Source organism: Mixophyes fleayi, chromosome 1 (assembly GCF_038048845.1).
Source record: "Mixophyes fleayi isolate aMixFle1 chromosome 1, aMixFle1.hap1, whole genome shotgun sequence".
Classification (NCBI taxonomy): Eukaryota; Metazoa; Chordata; class Amphibia; order Anura; family Limnodynastidae; genus Mixophyes; species Mixophyes fleayi.
Window position 1 is genome coordinate 412,481,881 of NC_134402.1, and position 19,386 is coordinate 412,501,266.

At 41.0% G+C, this 19,386-nt stretch overlaps 1 protein-coding gene across 6 annotated transcripts in view; it reads right to left on the reverse strand.

Annotated features, from left to right (window-relative positions):
• The window catches only part of MAST4 (microtubule associated serine/threonine kinase family member 4), a 592,623-nt gene that overhangs the window by 272,511 nt on the left and 300,726 nt on the right, over positions 1-19,386 (reverse strand). For all 6 annotated transcript variants that reach the window (XM_075182588.1, XM_075182552.1, XM_075182596.1 and 3 more), the window contains exon 2: positions 13,715-13,868. In XM_075182588.1, the coding sequence (XP_075038689.1) occupies positions 13,715-13,841 (127 nt within the window). In that variant the 5' untranslated portion in view covers positions 13,842-13,868. The remainder of the gene's footprint in view (positions 1-13,714; positions 13,869-19,386) is intronic.

Sequence of the window (19,386 nt, forward strand, 5' to 3'; positions counted from 1 at the left end):
TATATATATATATATATATATATATATATATATATATATATATATATATATATATATATATATATATATTTAGTACAGTAGATTTAGTTCCATTTCAGATAAAAGGAAATACCAATTTATGGATTATATTATACTCCCTATGAATTGAGGTAACTTTAGCTCTTCTCTGTAGAATTAAAGAGACTAGGTCCTAATAACATTGGAGATTGTGGTCCTAAATGGAGATTGGTGCTTTATCTCAGTTGCCTTAGGATATTGCATCTTTAGACTAGAAGAACATTAAGGTGTTGGGGTGCTTGTATGTTTGGAACCATAACGAATGTTGGACCCTATCCGAAGAAAGCCACATGTTGTCAACTGGTGACTAAAACGTAAATTACAATCCAGCAAAACTTGTCTGCAATTCAGTGACAGCTTTTTTAATTCTCTTGTGTCCGATGCTGCTAGATTTACTTGGGTGATTAAATCTGGCAGAGATGACTCTTCAGAGTCAGAATCATGAGAGTACGGCTGTCACCCTCTGCAGGAATCTGCCCCTTTTTGTGATATCTGCCTTTCGGCAAAGAAATCTTGCAGTCCTTTAGTTTGCAATTTCTTCTGTACCTCGTTTCTTCATTATCATAGGAGCTGGTATTATTTATTTTCTGCAGGGCACAGTAGAAATCTCATGCTGCATGTCTCCTGTATTTAATTTATATCCTGTGCGGTCTCCCATCCCAGCGCAGGTATCCTGTGTGGAAGGTGGAATTTGGAGCTACGGTTCATGTGCAGGAAACTTGGCATTTGGAACACAAACTTGCGTTCCAAATGCGAAACTTCCTGCTTTCTAATGCCGGTAATGAGTTTTTGTGTGTGTGGGAAGCTGGCGATATAGCTGGCTATATGTGGTTGTCATTGAGTCAGGGCACATAAGCAGGTAGCGGGCGGCTGCTGCGCCCCCTTGGGCTTGCGCCCTGGGCGACGGCACCGCCCGCACCTGCCTAGTTACGGCTCTGCTCTTAGATTACATTTATTCCCCATTCTGTTTGGTCTGAACAACTGAGCTTCTTGACCATGTCTGCATGCTTTAATGCATTGAGTTACTGCCACATGACTAGGTGGTTAGATATTTGCAGTAATGAGCATGTACAGCTAATAAACCAGTACACTCAGTGACCACTTTATTAGGTACAGAGTGTAATTTATTTACCTGCCGGTACAATAGGGTACAATTTAGAGGAAGCAATGTATATCAAAATTTCTTCCTATACACATAGATTGTACCAGAATAAATGACCAAATAGTCCCACACATTATACATACCTCCCGACTTATTAACAGGGATTACAGGAAAGTGATCGGGTCAGGCTGGGTTCGAGTGGATTAAAGGCAGGACTTAGTTGTCCCAGTTCTGCAAGTATAAATGTTGGTTGGTATGCAATATACAAGCACAGTTACCCATTCTTTATACCACATTCTGCCCTTTATGTGTGTGTGTGTGTTCGGCCCAGGGGACTTGGCTTTTTTTTGTTCTTTGGGGATTTTTTTTTATTATTTTCTAACTTTTAACAATAGCAATATGTTTGCCCTATGATTTTTTTTTATTTTTTATTTTTAATTACGTTACTGTTTGTCCCCACCACAATCAGTGGGAGACTATTTCTCTGATTTTTCACCCTTTCTGTAAAAAAAAAAAAATTATTTTGTTTTTTTTAGTCTTTTCCCCTGCAATTTCAAAGTGTCCACCCTTGTTCTAGAAATCCTCTTATGTGTAAATATACCAGTATTCTGAACTCTAAATTAATATATAAAAAGGTATTTCAAAGTTTCTACCATAACATCTCTGCCCTCCTCTCCTCTAAGCCATAGATGGTCAGCTATTTGTGGTGGACCTATATTTGCCATTCTCCAATCATCTGGAATTAAACCTGCCAGTAGTGATTGATTAAAAAGCTTGTTTAATAATCCTGCAAGTACTACTTTATTATTGAATGTATACCACCCGACTCATTCATTTATATATTTTTATGCTCCTCAGATTAGGTTATTGTTGGTTACTGTACTATGACTTGGATATTGTACAGACTACAAGATCTGAACTATCCCTTGTCATGAAAGATATCAGTTCAAGGCTCACTTCCTAAACTGTGAGCATTTTTGCACATAGCATCTAAAACATTCATTACCTATCATTACTACTAGCACTTTACATCATCTTAAGTGGGACAGAGGCATCAACCAATTTCAGCCATCTCCCCTCTATGTAATAAATAATAACAAACCAAACAACCACTGTTACCTTAGTAGCAAAGAGCCTGTTTTAAACATTGTCTTCAACTTACAAACTGCAGTCATGACAAAAGTATAATTGTCCCATCCGCAAATCTTTAACCAGTAATAGACAGAGCTGGCTGGTTTGCACTATAACAGTAGAGTAATGATAAATAACAGACAAATTTAAATATAAAAATTTTAACTGAACAAAATACTCCCCAAAACTTTATTCACCACTTTAAAATAAAATCTTTCTTTGGTCCCTCGTAGTACAAATTGAAAAAAAATAATCCAGAAAAAATCTCGACAATTATCTACCTGCTCACTATGGATAGCGGTCACTAAATTAAAATAAATAGTTTCCAGAGAGCCCCAATAAAATCCCAGCAGCCCTACCGTAACAATTAGGATTACCACTAATCCACAGATAACACAATACTAGAAAGAGGTTTGGTAGCTGGAACTTGGTTCTGTCAAACGGAGTCATATAAAGTCATAAATCACAAAATGTAGCATACAACCACTATGAAAAGTCCCAACTGAAGACGTGGTCTTCTTTTTCTCTCTCAGCTTTACACCTCCGAATCTGGAATAACATTTCTCATAGACAGAAAAAGTCACATATACTGAAGTAAGTAATACTTTTACAATATACATCCGTTAGCATAGATGGGGGTGAACCTGGTCCCTATGGCTGTGCCAACTTCTTGCATGTAGAAGTTTTCCTCAAAATATTACCCAAAATAAACGTAATACCCTTCAAGAGGAAGGACTGTAAAATCTCAGTACATTCCTTATTTGTAGGGGCCATGTTAACCGCCTTAATCGCCATTTTGTGATCAATGATAGTGTACAGAAAACTTACGCCTGCTGTCACTAAAAGCAGTAATCACTCCAAGAGATCTTTCTCAGTTTGTTCAATATATCGGCAGTGTCTCTCATATAGGCTTTGTTCTCCCTTTACCATTGGTTATATGCTACATATTGTGATTCATGACCTTATATGATGACTGTTTGACAGAACCTAGTGCCAGCTGGCACTGAATGATGGAACAGAACTTCTTTTAACCTCCAGCCAACAGCAAGCAGCTAATGAGCCCCAGTACTTTTCAGCATTCTGTTGCTAGCAACTGTGAATGAGAGTTTGTAGTTTGTGTGACTTCTCTTAATATATAAGCAGCAGATCTGCACTGACCAGCCAGGAACCGGATCACACTATAGCAGGGGACCCTATGCAGTAATATATATATATATATATATATATATATATATATATATATATATATATATATATATATATATATATATATATATATATATGCACACACACACACATACAGTTGTACAAAGACTAATTTTTAAATTTTACAGAGCTCACAATGGCTGCCATACAGAAGCCACCCATGCGTAGTGCAGTATTACATAAATGCCACCTGCTGTTTGCAATCAGCATTCTATTTTAAAACACTTCATGCCACTGTAAGTTATATGTCAGGCCAAAAGGATAGTTTCATCTGTACAATATCTAGTACTCTCCCAAGGCACGCTGATTCAACAATCTTTTCATTGCACCTCCTATTTCTTAGCAGCAATTCTTGCCAAGAATCCTTCCTCTCTACTTCCTTCATTACCAACTCCCAGATCAATATCCTCAAAATTCCCCATAATAAACATCCTACATTAAATGAACCTTTTGGTGTTTTTGTAATTTACTGACTATTCAGGATATTCTTAAATACTCTCCAGTTCCTTTTTATTTTTTGAGCCTTAATTTTAAACCAGTACAAAAGTCAACTTTTCAACAAATTTCAACTTATGCTTTTGGCTAACTGTAATTCAGCACTATCGGGTCACCTAGATGAACTATGCTTCTGAAAAAGTGGTCTTAAAAGCACTCATCTATTTTCCCCAGAGTTGGGAAAGCACAAATAGCTCCACTCTGTCAGTCCTTTTAGATGTTTTCAAGGAAGGGCAAATAATGAGAGAGTGCTGGTCTTAAATTACACTTAAGTCTGGAGCACGACTTCAACTCATAAGGCCCTCTCTGTGGGTCTCCGAGCTCTTCCATCACATTTTTGCTTATCTTTACTCTTATTGCTTCAAAACACTTTCTGTATACCATATCTACTTCTTGCTCAGATTCCTTCACGGCCAAAGCTTTATAACCACATGCTCTCCGACACACACACACTATCTCTAGTCTTTGTTAACACAGTACTCATATGACCTACTCAACTGTTGATGAAGCCCACTTCTACAGACTAGAAGTCTTTACGTGGGGGTTGCAGCTACTAAAGGTTGGTGATTAAACAGCTTTGTGTTTCAGTACCAGTCCCCTGCTTCGGTAGGCAGGAGGCATTTTTTACTTGATTAAGTGACTGATATTGTTCCACCCGTGTTTTACCAGCATACAGTCCAATTCTTTTCTACAGCACAATGCCCCACACTTTTTTTTTTTGCATGTGTTGTGGTTTGATGTACATATCCAATATTATTTGTTTTGACTATTGAAGTTTACAAAAGTTAGTTCATTTTGCTTTTGCATCTGCATCAAATCTATTCTCCCACACAAAAAACAATAAAATCAAACCCTTAAACTGCATTGAACATTTACTAGTGGCAATGACTTTGGTGTCCTGACTAATTCCAGCCACACACAGCACAATACCGCTGTGCTGCCTGAGTGCCAAATGCAGTATCAAAGTCCAATTTGAATGCACACATATGGCCAAAATGGACACAATCCAGCTGTTCAGCGCCGATAAGCTGGATTGCCTCTGCATAGACAGTCCATTTGCAGTCATCTCCCCATTGCATTTACCAACAAGTCCAATAATGAATGATTTATATGGCCCAATATTGTTCCAAATATAGTGGCATGTACGGCCAATATAACTCTTCCAATGCTCTGTGCCTATTAATCATATGGTAACCACATGATTAGTTAATAAGTCTTTAAACCATACACACAAAATAATATTTGTTGCAGTAAACTGAAAATCACCTATTTTTTAAAACTATATCAAGCATTCTAATTTCAATTAACAAAAAAAAAGCTACGCTCCCTAATTAAAATACTGATTTATCACTTTACTTATGTTTTTTCACCACTCGAGGAGAGCTCCAAACTCTTAGAGGAGTGGTAGCTACCTCAGTCTTATGGACCTAACAAGCACAAGCCCCACTCCGTACGGAGTGAACGCTTGTTCAAAGGGACTGAACTCTTGTGCTCACCTGAGAGTCTTCCTCCTGTTCTTGACTTCAACTGGATGAGTATACTGTTTTTCCTTCTGTTTACAACTTGATACACCAGATCTTGCTGGCTCGCCATCCTTATCACAACTGCCTAAGTGATAGCCCTCCTTGCAGTGACTTTAACGAGCCATGCTCACCCACGAGTGGGTTCATTTCTCTTGCGGAGCAGCAAACTATTGGCACGTTGCTGCCTCTTGCTATCTTAGACGTTACTATATTTTGTAAGCTTTTTTTTAATGTTTTATTGTTAATCTGCTGTGCCATCTTTTTTGTGTTAGCCCTGGATGTATCTGTGTCAACTGTTTGTTTACTATGGGTGTAGCATGGGCGGTGGCCCGCATCCTCGCCACTCCCACATATTCTCTACTTTGCCACACTGTTCCCGCAAATGCTCTGAACCAGATACTCGGGTTAGTTCTTTATTCCCGTTTCTAATTCTTTCGTCCTTCCCCTCCACTGCCCTCCCTCTAGTGGCTCACACACTAAGCTCCAGTTCTCTATCAGCAGAGACATCAATCTGCCTCCTCCAGTTCCTTAGCCAATGGCCAGGCTCTACTCCTTGAATGTTAAGGGTCTTAAGTCTCCCCATAAACATAGGCTAGCCCTCAACATCTTCCACAAGCGCAGAGCAGATGTGGTGGCCCTACAGGAAACCCACTTTTCCTCTCTGCCCCACTCCTTCTCAGGGACTACTGTTTTCCTGTGGGCAATTTCGCTAATGGGGTTACCATTTTGTTTAGCGCTTGTGCCCAATTTCAACTTCAGGCACAGTTGGAAGACAAGTCCAATCATTTCCTGATATTAGTTGGCCTCCTAGAGGACAAGTTAGTGATGGACTCCATGTACACCCTTAATTCCCGTCAGGCCCACTTCCTAATCTACTGTGCAAGAAAGTCTACAAGGAAAAAAGGGCCACTTGATCATGCTAAGGGACCTTAATTTGGTATTAGACACCGAGCTGGATAAGTCACATGCCACCAGGACACGGACCTCTGACTCTACTCTGGATCCCTCTCTCGCATTCCGCAAACGGTTAGCGCAGCACAACCTATATGATGTCTGGAGGGTCCGCTCCCCGGGTGCGTGGGAATACACCTACCATTCTATGGTCTACAACACATACTCCATGATTGATTTAATCCTGTCTGACAAGTGGACCCTACAGCACGCTAGCTCCATCCAAATTCTCACCATCCCTCCTGTCCAACCAAGGCCCGCTGAAATGGTCTTGGAACCTGCACCTCACCCGGGTCCCCTCTGAGGCCCTGGCACATACCAGCTTACCTCCTTTGATTCCTGGAACCCAGGGTTGCTCTCTCAGAAGCTCTGTCACTATACATCCAAACCAATAACCCAGAGGACACCTCTGTTTCTAAACACTGGTGCGCTTTGAAGGCGTTCTCCGGGCAAAGCCATACAAATAGGCTCCCAAATAAAGAATCAATATCTTTTCCACCAACACAACTTTGAATCCCAACCAGCGCAACTGGAGATACAGAACCAGAGACGTCACTCAAAAAGAATTAAATGAGATACGCAAGACAGCTTAACCATCTCTTTATCTCCTTCATGAAATCGGCCCTCGCCAAACTACATCAAAAATTTTACTTTACAAGAAATAGAGCCAGCTGGCTTCTGGCACGCAAACTTAGGTGCAAACAGGCTAGAAATAGGATTAAGGTCCTCCATGACTCCAACGGCAATAAAACCTATAACCCTGCAGAGATTGCAAATCCCTTTTCCAAAATATTATACAGGCCTATACAACTTGAAGAATGATGCAGACACCCCACAACCAACTAAATTTCTGCATTCCTCCGACACTTGAAGTTCCCTTCCTTAGATAATATGGACTTGGAGTCTCTCAATATTACCTGGACAACAGAAGGTGCAAAAGATAATCAAACGCCTCCCAAAAGACATGGCCCCTGGTTCAGATGGATATATTGTTGCCTTTTATACCACTTTTTTTTTTTTTTTTTTTTTTTTTTTTACCAGAACTACCTTGCATAATGTTGTTATGAGCGGTGGCAGTTTTCCAGGCTGAAATGCTGGAGGCACAAATTATCACGCTTCTAAAACCAGGTAATTACCATTCAGACTGTAAAATCTACAGGTCCATGTCCATATCCTTACTTAATACCAAGATTTTCACCAAACATAAATTAACATCTGAATCACCTGCTCCCGAAACTAAACCATGCTGACCAGGTAGGTTTCATACTGTGCCGCCAAGCGTCAGATAATGCACGCCGCATCCTGAATGTGGTCAACCTCCTGGCTGGGTCCTGGGAAGAGCTAGTTCTGCTCTCTCTGGACGCTGAATAATCCTTTGATAGGCTACACTGGCTTTATATGAAGGAAGTCTTGCTCAAGTTTGGCATCCAGGGTAGTATCCTACACTCTATACTAGCTCGTGTATCATGGTCCATCAGCAAGGGTTTTCAGTAACTGTTTCCTATTCTCATCTTTCCCAACGGTACAGCCCTATGTCTCTTCTCCCTCCTCATGTTCGTTTTAGCCACCGAGCCCCTAGCCCATACACTTATAGCCATGCCAGACTTTCCGGGTATCGCTCTCCATTTGTAACCACACAATATTTGCTGATGTGTTTTTGTTTGTCACCAGCCCAAAGACCTCATTGTCCGCCCAGCGGAAAATCTTGGACCGGCGTAGTGCATCTTCCTACTACAAATTGAACGTCACCAAATCTGAGGCTTTCCCTTTTAATAGCCCCCCGCTATCCCTGTCCTGTTTGCAAAATAAATTTTCCTTTGTATAGGTACAGGAGGATTCCCTGTCGTATTTAGCCATCCATGTATCCCTTACCCTTGCTAATATCTGTGAAATTAATTTCTCCATGATATTCCTACAACTTTCTATAGTGACCAAGAACTGGAACAGCCACAAGGTCTCCTGGCTGGGTCATATAGCAGCTGTTAAGCACCCTTATGTCTTATATCCGTAAACAGAAATGTCTTCTTCTCACCCACAAATGCATGGCCCTTCCCAAAATAAAAGGGGGCTCAATGCTTCCTAATTTGCTGAAGTACCAGGAGGCCTGTATACTGACCTACCTATCGGACTGGGCACTTCCTCCTACCTCTAAAGCCTGGGTGGACTTGGAACATGATTCAAGCCCTGATTACCCACTGCCAGATCTCCTTTGGACCACCAAGACTGCCTGCCCCCATCTGCCTGTAGACTCCACCCCAATTTGGGATGCTTTGCAGATCTGGTTCCCCACCCATAACTTCTCTCTCCAAGCTCTATCCCACCTTATACCGGATTTGAATCTTTCCAATTTGCACACTAGAGGGCTGACTTCCCTTAAGGACTTGTTCACCCAGGACCTTCTTCTCCCATTCACCCTCCTCCAGGACCGGTACAGTTTTCCCCACATTGAATGGTATAAACATTTGCATTTGTTACGAAGACATCTAGGACATCTTACTCACTGTCCCTCCCACTGGCCCAACTCATGCATAGGATGACAAAATGCTGCAACATGGGGGAATAACATTCTGGTATCAATACCTCCATTCCCTAGTCCCCTCCCCTAAAGCCTCTACCCAGCACTGTTGGGAGTCAGACATCCACTTGACCTTTACCCCACAACAATGAGAAACCATCTACACCACCTCATATTGCATGTCAGCATGCATTAACCACATGACAATAGATGTCAAACTTCTAAACCGGTTGTACCTTACGCCCGATAGGTTAGATACTATCTGGCCTCCACAATACAAGTAGTGCTGGTGCTAATGCAATCAGGTGGCAGACCTCTTCAATGTCTTTTGGGTGTGCCCTTCCATTCAACCGCATGGGGAGAAGTTTTTACTTTAGTGTATACATACCTAATAAATATGGGGTCAAATAGCCCAATATTTTGACAGGTAATGTAGCCCACACTGGTGGTTTGAATGTGCAAGGATATTATATTGAATATATATCTAAGCCCGTAAAACAGAAGGTGTCTGGATTTATAATGTGAAAAAAGCTTCTTACCCTATTTTGAAACAGATTAAGTAAAAGGATTCATACACTCTGGTCTTGTGGTGTCAAGTCTCTCTATAGGTGTATGCACCATGCAAATGGATGTGCATTATCACACGCATTATCTGTAGACTCAAATGAACTTGGAAAATGAACAAAATTAACTTCTTAATGGATAGCATAGAATACATCTTACAACACATTTGTTTTTGGTATGAGGGAGACTTTTATGATCAAATAAGAGGCACAGCTATGGGCACACATTTTGCACCCAGCTATTATCGCCAACATCTGTGTCTCAAAATGTGAAGATGACATTATATGGACCAACAACACATTTCTAGAGAAGATCACCTGTTGGCACCGGTACATAGACAATGTATTTTTATCCGGTGTGACCAGCAAGAATAAACAAAATAGTTTTTGAATCACATCAATTGAAACCACCTTGACCTTGAATTCATTTCACTACCAGTAGGGAACAAGTAACATTATGGGCTCTTGAAATTTATATTCATGACGAAACTGTGAAAACCAGAACTCATGGGAAGGTGGTCAACTGTAATAATTTCTTATTGGCCACAAGCAACCACCTTCCGTAATGCATTAACAACATCCCAGGTGGCCAGTTAGAATGACTATATAAACACAAACATTTCAAGAAAATTACAACAAAGAAACAGTCTCAAAAGCCCTTTAAAGTTACATAAATAAATGAAAAAATAAATACTTTAAAAAAAATCCTCACCTACAAAGACAAGAATTAATTAATTTTAACCATTTTAAAAAAACATTAGCATGTACTGAACATGGATGAGGGGATTAGAACCATCCTCCCACAGCAGACCAAGATTATCTATTAAAAAAAAGCATGACATTTAAGTAACATTTTCACCAGCAGCTTCATCCCATGCCACAGAAGCCTAAACTCCAGAACCAAGAAATAGGTTACCATTATTTGCTCAAATTGGATGTAGGAACAATACCAGCACCACAAGCAAAACTATCACAGTGATAAATAAAATGAAAAAAGTTCAAATTAAAAATCACATCCAGGCCCGGCGCTCCCATTAGGCAAGGTTAGGCAGTTGACTAGGGCACCGGGCTCTGGAGGGCTCCACAGAATAAAAATTACTTTAAAACTGTGCGGCGACCGCTGACCATACCTTCCACGGCCGCCGCACAGCTTCCGATAAATCCACAGGGAGAAGGGGGGGGAAGGGGCTATAGATCACCACCGCCACCTCTCTGCTCCATCTCCTCCCCTCCACTCACTGACTGTCGGGCGTGACATCATCATCACGGGCCGACAGTGTCAGTGAGTGGAGGGGAGGAGATGGAGCAGAGAGGAGCAGCTTTATGGCGGCAAGTAAAAGGTAAGGAAAGACGTGGGGAGGGGGGGGGGGGCGCAGATTGTGAAAGTGTGCCTGGGGGGGAGGGGCGCGGATGTGAAAGTGTGCCTGGGGGGGGGGGGGGGCGCGGATGTGAAAGTGTGCCTGGGGGGGGGGGGGCGCGGATGTGAGAGTGTGCCATGGGGGGGCACGGATGTGAAAGTGTGCCATGGGGGGGGGGGCGCGGATGTGAAAGTGTGCCTAGGGCGCCAAGGACCCTAGCACCTGCCCTGATCACCTCACTTGCTACACAGAAGGAGTGGTCTACATGCTGTAGTGTCCTTGTAGCCTCCAGTATGCGAGACGCACAAAAAGAAAACTCAAATTAAGGATTGCGCAACACATGAACAATATTACAAAAATAGCACCACATAGCATTTCTAACAATTTCCTTAAAGAACATGCAAAAGATCATAGGGGCGAGAGGTTCACAGCATCCAACATGTAAGAAAAAAAACTGAAGGGGTGACTATCTGGAGGCAATATCAAGAATAGAGGCACAATGGATTTATTAAGTAAAAACATTAACAATAGCAGGTCTCAATCAAGACTTTGATTTAGGGTCTTTTCTGACAATACACATTATTCCTTCATGTAGCATTAGTTTTATAACACCACTCTTACAAACATCAGCACCACACATTTGCTTTAAAATAACAGAAAATATTAAGCAGAGTATATCAGTATATCTGTAAAAGGATCTGTGGTTGCTCCTCACATGCGCACGCTATCCTCTTATTCTGTTCTCAGATACACACTCGTTCTAAAACTCGCACTTTTATGCACTTTTCCTTTGTTGCCTTACCCAGCCTTTTGACCACACCAAATAACACTTAAGCTTTACAGAATTATCCAATAACCATTGTATCTCAGCAGTACTTCACAGTATATATTCGTTATAAATAATCAATACTCACAACAACATATTTATGTATTTTACCGTTAACTCAAAAAAGCTTGTATTCTACCCTAGAAATTTCAGACCTAATCATTTATACCGCTTTCATACTGCCGCCCCGGCAATATCCCAGGTTTTTCAAGCCGGGTTTTTGCCGGGGCTCAGAGCGTCCCAGCTCAGAAACACCATTCATACTGCACCTCGGACCCGGGAATTTCCCGGGTTGACCCCATTCATACTGCACAAGTCTGTGCCCTGGCAATTTGTGGGAGTCATCACCAGAGCAGTTTTCATTGGCTGAAAAATGGTGATGTCATTGAAAGGTGACTGTTTTTTTGAGGTGACACTTTTTCAGTGAAATGAAAGTAGTTTTCTCCAACAAACTCCGATTCTGCTTCAGCTTGATCTGCACTCCACCATTTCTCCTAAACTCCTTCTCGAATCTTCCACGGGCTCCCACCGATGACATCATCCTCCAGAGACAGGCAGACAGCCAATCAGCTTGTTTTCTGTTGAAAAACCCGGGTTGCACCATTCATAGTGCAGGCAACCCGGGTCCGACCCGGGAATTACCCCTCGATAAATCCCGGGTTGAAGACCCGGGTTTTTAGACCCGGGATTTTTGACTTGTACCATTCATACTGCTCCAAGACCCGGGTCGTTTGAGCTCACCCCGGCAAAAACCCAGGATTCTGGTGCAGTATGAATGGGGTATTATACCCACTGTTACTTTTGCCTGCAACGGAAGGCACAAGTATGCATTTTTATACTTGGAATTTATTTATTAAATGCACACTTTTATTGGAACCAATTAGGTACCATGTTATCATTTTCACCAAATAAAGACACTTTGTCCGATTTTAATAAAGTTTGTTTTCGTAACTCTATCACTTCAATGTTCCATTGGAGCCAAGAGTGCGCAATACACAGGATGGATAGCAGGCGGAAGAAAACCATGGGATGTACTAGAGATAGAATATAGGGTAAGAAGCATTCCACAGGTCATCTAGTAATATCCTACCTCTCCCTACCATGCTCCTTACCATAAGAGATATAAACACAGATTGTCTGCTTTGATTGCATGTGTTTAAACGGACTGCTTTACATTATCCTGCACATTTAAACCACCATTACAGGTTTGACTACCTGTTATAACCTTGGGCTATATTCTGTTGTTTTTATAACCAGCCACATTATTAATCCAGACACCTTCTGTTTTATGTACATAGACATTATTCCAATATTATCCTTGCACATTCAAACTACCAGTTACTTTTCACAATATTGGGCTACTTGTCCACATATTCATTAAGCCTATATATTATACTGATATAATCGGATTTAAGCGCTTTAATATAGGATGTTTGATTATCATGTCTAGAAAAACAAATCCTGCAGCTATTACTTCCTGGCGATATGTGACTATATACAGCACTGAAATATAAGAAGATATTATACAGTATGTGGAAGAAAAAAAAAAAAAGTTACCAATCCTCTAAAAATACAAATCTGGATTATCCATACTTGCCAACTCTCCAAGAATGTCCGGGATACTCGCGAAATCTGGGCAGGTCTCCCGGACTCCCAGGAGAGCAGGCAATTCTCCCGGGATGGGAGCCGACAAAAATATGTTTTCGTTGCAGGAGACGTGGGCAAAACAACGAGATTGGCCGTGTCCCGCCCTCCAATCATGCCCCCCGAGACCGGGATCTCCCGGACTTTAATAATTAAAAGTTTCCAAGTATGGAATTATCTACTACCATGTGGCTATAAAGGAAGAATGTGATTTGTTGGAAAACATTTTTTTTATATCTCTATTTCTCCTATCCACTTTGACCTCTGGATATACTGTATATACACAGTTGATATTTTTAGTTGAGTTTTATTCTAAAGAATACCCAATCATTTTGACTCTTACCAGTTAAAGCTCCTCCGAGACTCCCTCTCCTCAAGAGTCTGCCATCTTCATTCAGCGCCTTCTTGTACTTTACAGACTTGCTAGACCTAAGCGACACCTCAGGTGTGCTACATTTGCGTAACTGCATGGGGGGTGGGGACAATATGTTGTCAAGCTGAGGAAAAATAGAAAAGTAAAGTTTTAATGTGAAGCTTATAGCTAAATGCAGTATAAGAAATACGGCTAGACTATAATGATAGAGAACACAAACACACTAATAAACATTTTATGATCTAAAATATATATATATATATATATATATATATATATATATATATATATATATATATATATATATCTATCTATCTATCTATCTATCTATCTATCTATCTATCTATCTATCTATCTATCTATATATATATATATATATATATATATATATATATCTATATCTATCTCATCTCTTAATTTTAATAACTGAACAACATTATTTAAAAACCGTACTGCATTACAATGCTCCATCCCGAGAATGACGCCTTTTAAATGCCTTTGATCCGCTTTTGCAATTCAGAGGTGGCGATGCCAGAACAAACATGGTGCTGGTACCATGGTGATACTCAATAAATTGGCTCCCAGTGCATAAGGTAGTGAAAGCCTTTGCAGGCTGCACAGGTTCATTGTCTGCAGTAACCCATTTGATAGATAGGAATAGTTATCACATCGCCCCATCGTGGTCAAAAACACCCGGCAATAGCAATCTTTACACTTTGGTAAATAAAGGCTATGGGGGGAATTCAGTTAGCTGTGAAGTGTCTCCAGGATGGTCCGTGAGACTTCACAGCAGCGATTTCTGTAAAACCTCCGGTCATTTTTCCTCGCGCCCAGGGCCATCTTAACAACATTATGGGCCCCCGGGCGAAGCAGTGCACCGGGGCCCCTAGATATAGATATAGACATAGATATATAGATGTATACAGATACAGATATATAGAGATAGAGATAGATTGATGTATTTGCTCAGTGACCCTTGTAGGTTTTTTTTGCAGGTTTTTTTCTTTTGCAGGATTATTTATTCTCATTAAGAGCCGTGCCTATGGGGCCCCCTTGCCCGTGGGGCACCCGGGCAGCTGCCCATCATGCCCAATGGAAAAGATGGCCCTGCTCGCGCCTTTATGGGGTGTGAAAAAAAATGAGCAGAGATTTCTACTGTAATTGCCAGCAATGTGCGCAGGCCAAAGTGCACGGGGATATGTTAGCGCACCACATCGCTGGCAATTGAATTCATATACATACATACATATATTTCATTCATTCACTTACATTCCCGCCACTTCTGAATTTACACTTTGACCTGTGTACAGATAGATAGATAGATAGATAGATAGATAGATAGATAGATAGATATACACAGTGGTTAAAGTAGAAATTTAGAAGTGGTGGGAATTTTATTATTTGAACATGAAGGCAGTGGGAGAAGTGGCAGTATGGAAACCACCGTAAACACCCCCACTTCAACCAATGGACATTAAAAAAAAAAGAAAGATATACAGTCACGTACAACCTCTTATGAGCCTGTGTTTTATATATCAGGACATAATCATCTAGTCATCCCCAAGTCCTTAACTATCAATCTAATCTCATGCGACAAACTCATAACAGAAATTACATGGTCATTATTTATTTAACAAAACATAAACATGAAGAAGCGATGTCAATAAAGATGGAAATTTGAGCCAGATACTTTTAACTATGGACATTGCATTATTCTCTCATCTGGAAGTGCTACACTTCTATATAAAACACAGAACCTTTAGCAGTCTGGACTAGAGCATTCAGGTTTGTTTTAACACCATGCCAAGGAAGAAACAAAAATCTGTAATGATCTCACAGAAACAAATTACTGAAGCTAATCAAACTGGAAAGAGTTAAAAAGCCAGTGGGAGATTATTTACAATGATAAAGTTGCCACACTTAGATTAGAGGTATGATGCTCTGAGAAATTGCCCATTCTCTCCAAAATCAAACCAAAATTGCACTATGTCTAGGGTTTGCAAACCTGCATCTTTGCTACAAAACACGAGACACCTGGACAGACACTAAAAGTAGTTTATCTTTATACATAATGTTTGGTGAACAGCAATTAAAGCAGCGCTGTACAGAGAACTCATTCACATCGGTCCCTGCCCCATTGGAGCTTACAGTCTAAATTCCCTAACACACACACAGACTAGTGTCAATTTGATAGCAGCCGATTAACCTACTAGTATGTTTTTGGCACGTGGAATGAAACCGGAGCACCCGGAGGAAACCCACGCAAAAACGGGGAGAACATACAAACTCCTCACAGATAAGCACATGGTCGGGAATAGAACTCTTGACCCCAGTGCTGTGAGGCAGAAGTGCTAACCACTAAGCCACCGTGCTGCCCACTACCAATCAGGTTACAAAAATAAGATGCCAACAAACATTTCAAGCTTGTGCCCATATATATTTTTATATTATAGATGTATTTGTGTGTATATACTGTATATTATATACATACACACATCTGTACAGATATGTATCCCTTTGTATATCTAAGTCACTGGGGGTTCTGTGACCGCATAAAATCAGACGTTGAAATTACCCGATATCGTTAATGACAGCAATTGAAAACATGTTTACTTAGCATATTGTATGCACATTTCCTTATACAGTGTTCTATTACAATTGTTATCCAAGTCATAAAAATACAAAGGAAATAAAAGGCTCCGTGTTTCACTAAAGCAGTATTGCAGATTAACAATTATTTTTATCTTGGGAAAAAGTCACATTCTGAGCCTCTGAATCTTCCTTTTCCAGGCATTATGAAGGCATTTATCATTAGGCTTTCAGAGCGTTGCTCAAGCTGGGTTCAGAGCACACCGGGAAAGATGTGTGATAAAAGCTTAATACAGCTGCCTCAGCATGGAGGGAACATACACAAAACTCCAAGATATTAATAAGAGATGCTGTGGCTCCTCAGTGAGGAGACTCCTATTAGAGCATGTATTTTGAAATAACAAGCACGCATTGCTTAAAGAGAAAAAACACCTATATCCTCATGCTTATTACAAAGGGAACCATTGATCTGAAACCATTCAATACTTATCTATTGAATTCCTTAACTGTTGAAAAAGTATGCGTTCCTGCACTGTCCATTTATTACCTCCAACTAGGAACCAGGGCAGAGATCTAAGGCGAAGTACACGCTTTGAATGTTACTTGATCCATTGTAGGGCATCTTATGTACATCAACGTAGTTAAAACTTTCATCCATCTCAATGGTAGGACGCAATGAGATATGGTCAAGAAGCATTTACACGTTGTTTGGCTTGAACAGGCTGACAACTTCCTGTTTTCACACAGGAAGCAGTCGGCTGAGAAAAGAATAATGGGAGAACATAAAATATCTGGAACATTTGACTATATATTACACACACACACACATATTATACATACATATATACACTCACGCATTTAGAATCGAGTATATAGTCATGAGGCAAAATGAACCACTTGTAACTAGGCGACCTTCAGTTACGCTAACTGTAAAGTACCCCCATTACCCTCAGTATTGCGATGTATACCCCATGTATAGACCGTCCCAGAGAGATTCCAAAAATGCTACAGGAATCAAAACCCTACCTCTCCGATTTATAAACAACTGCAGCATGCATCTTCAAAGATGTAGCTTTTTTTTTTTTTTTATGTTTACACCTTTTTAAAATTTACACCCGCTCACACCATTTGAGTGGAGTGTTGCGGATATGCTGTGCTCACAGTACTAACTCTGCAGCACGGTGTATCCACCCAAGCCTTCTAAGATGCTCTCTGTGGGGATGTAGGTACCAGGGCAAGACTTGGGAGACCCCCTTGAATTAACACAGACCTCTCAAGGATAAAACACAGCATATGTGTAAAAAAACACCTTGGTACATTTTTAAAAGCAAAGTTATTGGAAGAAGGAATTCAAAGCTATATCAGGTGGATGAGGAGAAACAGGAGAAACACATGAAATGCAACAGACAATTTAATCTCCAACTCTACTCCTCTCGATAACCACGTTTAAAAGACAAGTCTCTCAAACAGAATGTATGTACCTACAGCCAGGGGCGGATTGGTCATAGGGCTAACCAGTAGGCTGGTGGCCCAATGAGATCATCCATAGGCCACCTGATGCATTTTTTTTTCCATTACACTTTTTTTGTGTCATTTTTTTTCTTTAATCACCGATCGCCGCGGAATTGAGATCCTCTTCATTTAGGCCAGCTCAATGCAGAGCCGTAGTGCGGGGGTGAGCACAGAGGGCACGTTCCCCAGGCCCACCGGACCAGGGGAGAAAGCGTGGTAGTTAGGGGCTGAATCCTTCCCCAGGATCAGCCACCTTCCTTGTAGTGGCTGCAGATCTTACCATAACTCCCTCTCCCACACCCAACTTGTGGCCTCGTTCTATCACAACAGATGTCACATGGGACCGGGCACCATGTGACAGGGGTCCTCCCATGTGTGCAGTGCAGGAAGCGTGACTGGCACTATGTAAGTGTTAGGGTAGGGGGGGTTTATGGTAATTAAATGTATTGCTGAGGGTCTATGGTAATTAAATGTGTGGTTGAGGGCAGGGGGGCTTGTTGGGATATAATGTGGGTATGGGGTAGGTGGTGGCTAATGAGTGCTATTTTATTTGTGGGGTGATGGTGGGGCAATTTAATTTAATAGTGGGTCCTCTTAATTTAAGGTGAGGCAGCGGGAACTTTTATTTGATGCTGGGGTGGTTTGGGGCTATTGACTGAGTTTGGGAAGGAGGGCTATTTATTAAATGTGAATCTGAATTATTTAATGCCTGGGATGGTTGTGGAAAATTGTTATATGTATTAAATGTAAATGCTATTAATTTAATGCTGGGGCTGTTTGGAGGGAGGGCAATAGGTTATATATTAAATGGGAATACTATTAATTTAATGTTTGGTCTGATTGGAGGGAAATAGATCTATCTAGAAAATGTGAATATTATTATTTTAATGGTGGGGCTGAAGGGAGACCTAATTATAAAACATGGGTGCTATTGGGACTGGTTGGAGTTTTCTAATTTTCATGTACCCATTTTTTTCCTCAGGTAGGTCTCCCAACATTCCAGGATCCAGACAAGAGGCAACTGAGCAAAAGAAACCAGCAGCCACAGGTAGGGAAAGCAGAAAGAACAGGAAGGAGAGAACAGGACAGTCTGCCAACTGTATTTTTCTATATTGTCAGTTCCTCTGCACCATGTTCTTAAATAAGCATGACTATGTACATCATAACTACATTTTATATTACTGGTTTACTACTGCTAAATGTAGTTGCTCATTTTGCCCTACTTTCTATGTATTAGTAAAAGTGTATCCATCACCTGTGCACAGAGGAGGCAGCCATTATGTGGTCGAACCAATAATCATACCTTCCAACTAGGGCAGGCAAGACTCGACTCAGCAGCCTATTAGGAACATTTTAAAGAAAAAAATGCATATGGCACAGTGATCCAGCCCAAGGTAGCTCACTATGGGACTGGTCCAGGGGACAGATGCATCCCTCACCCTCATCCCAGCCTGCCCCTGCTCCCAACTGATTTATGGTTATGTCCCACTTGGGGACATGTATGGAATGTTGGGGGAAGGGTGGTATGTAATGGGCAGCCT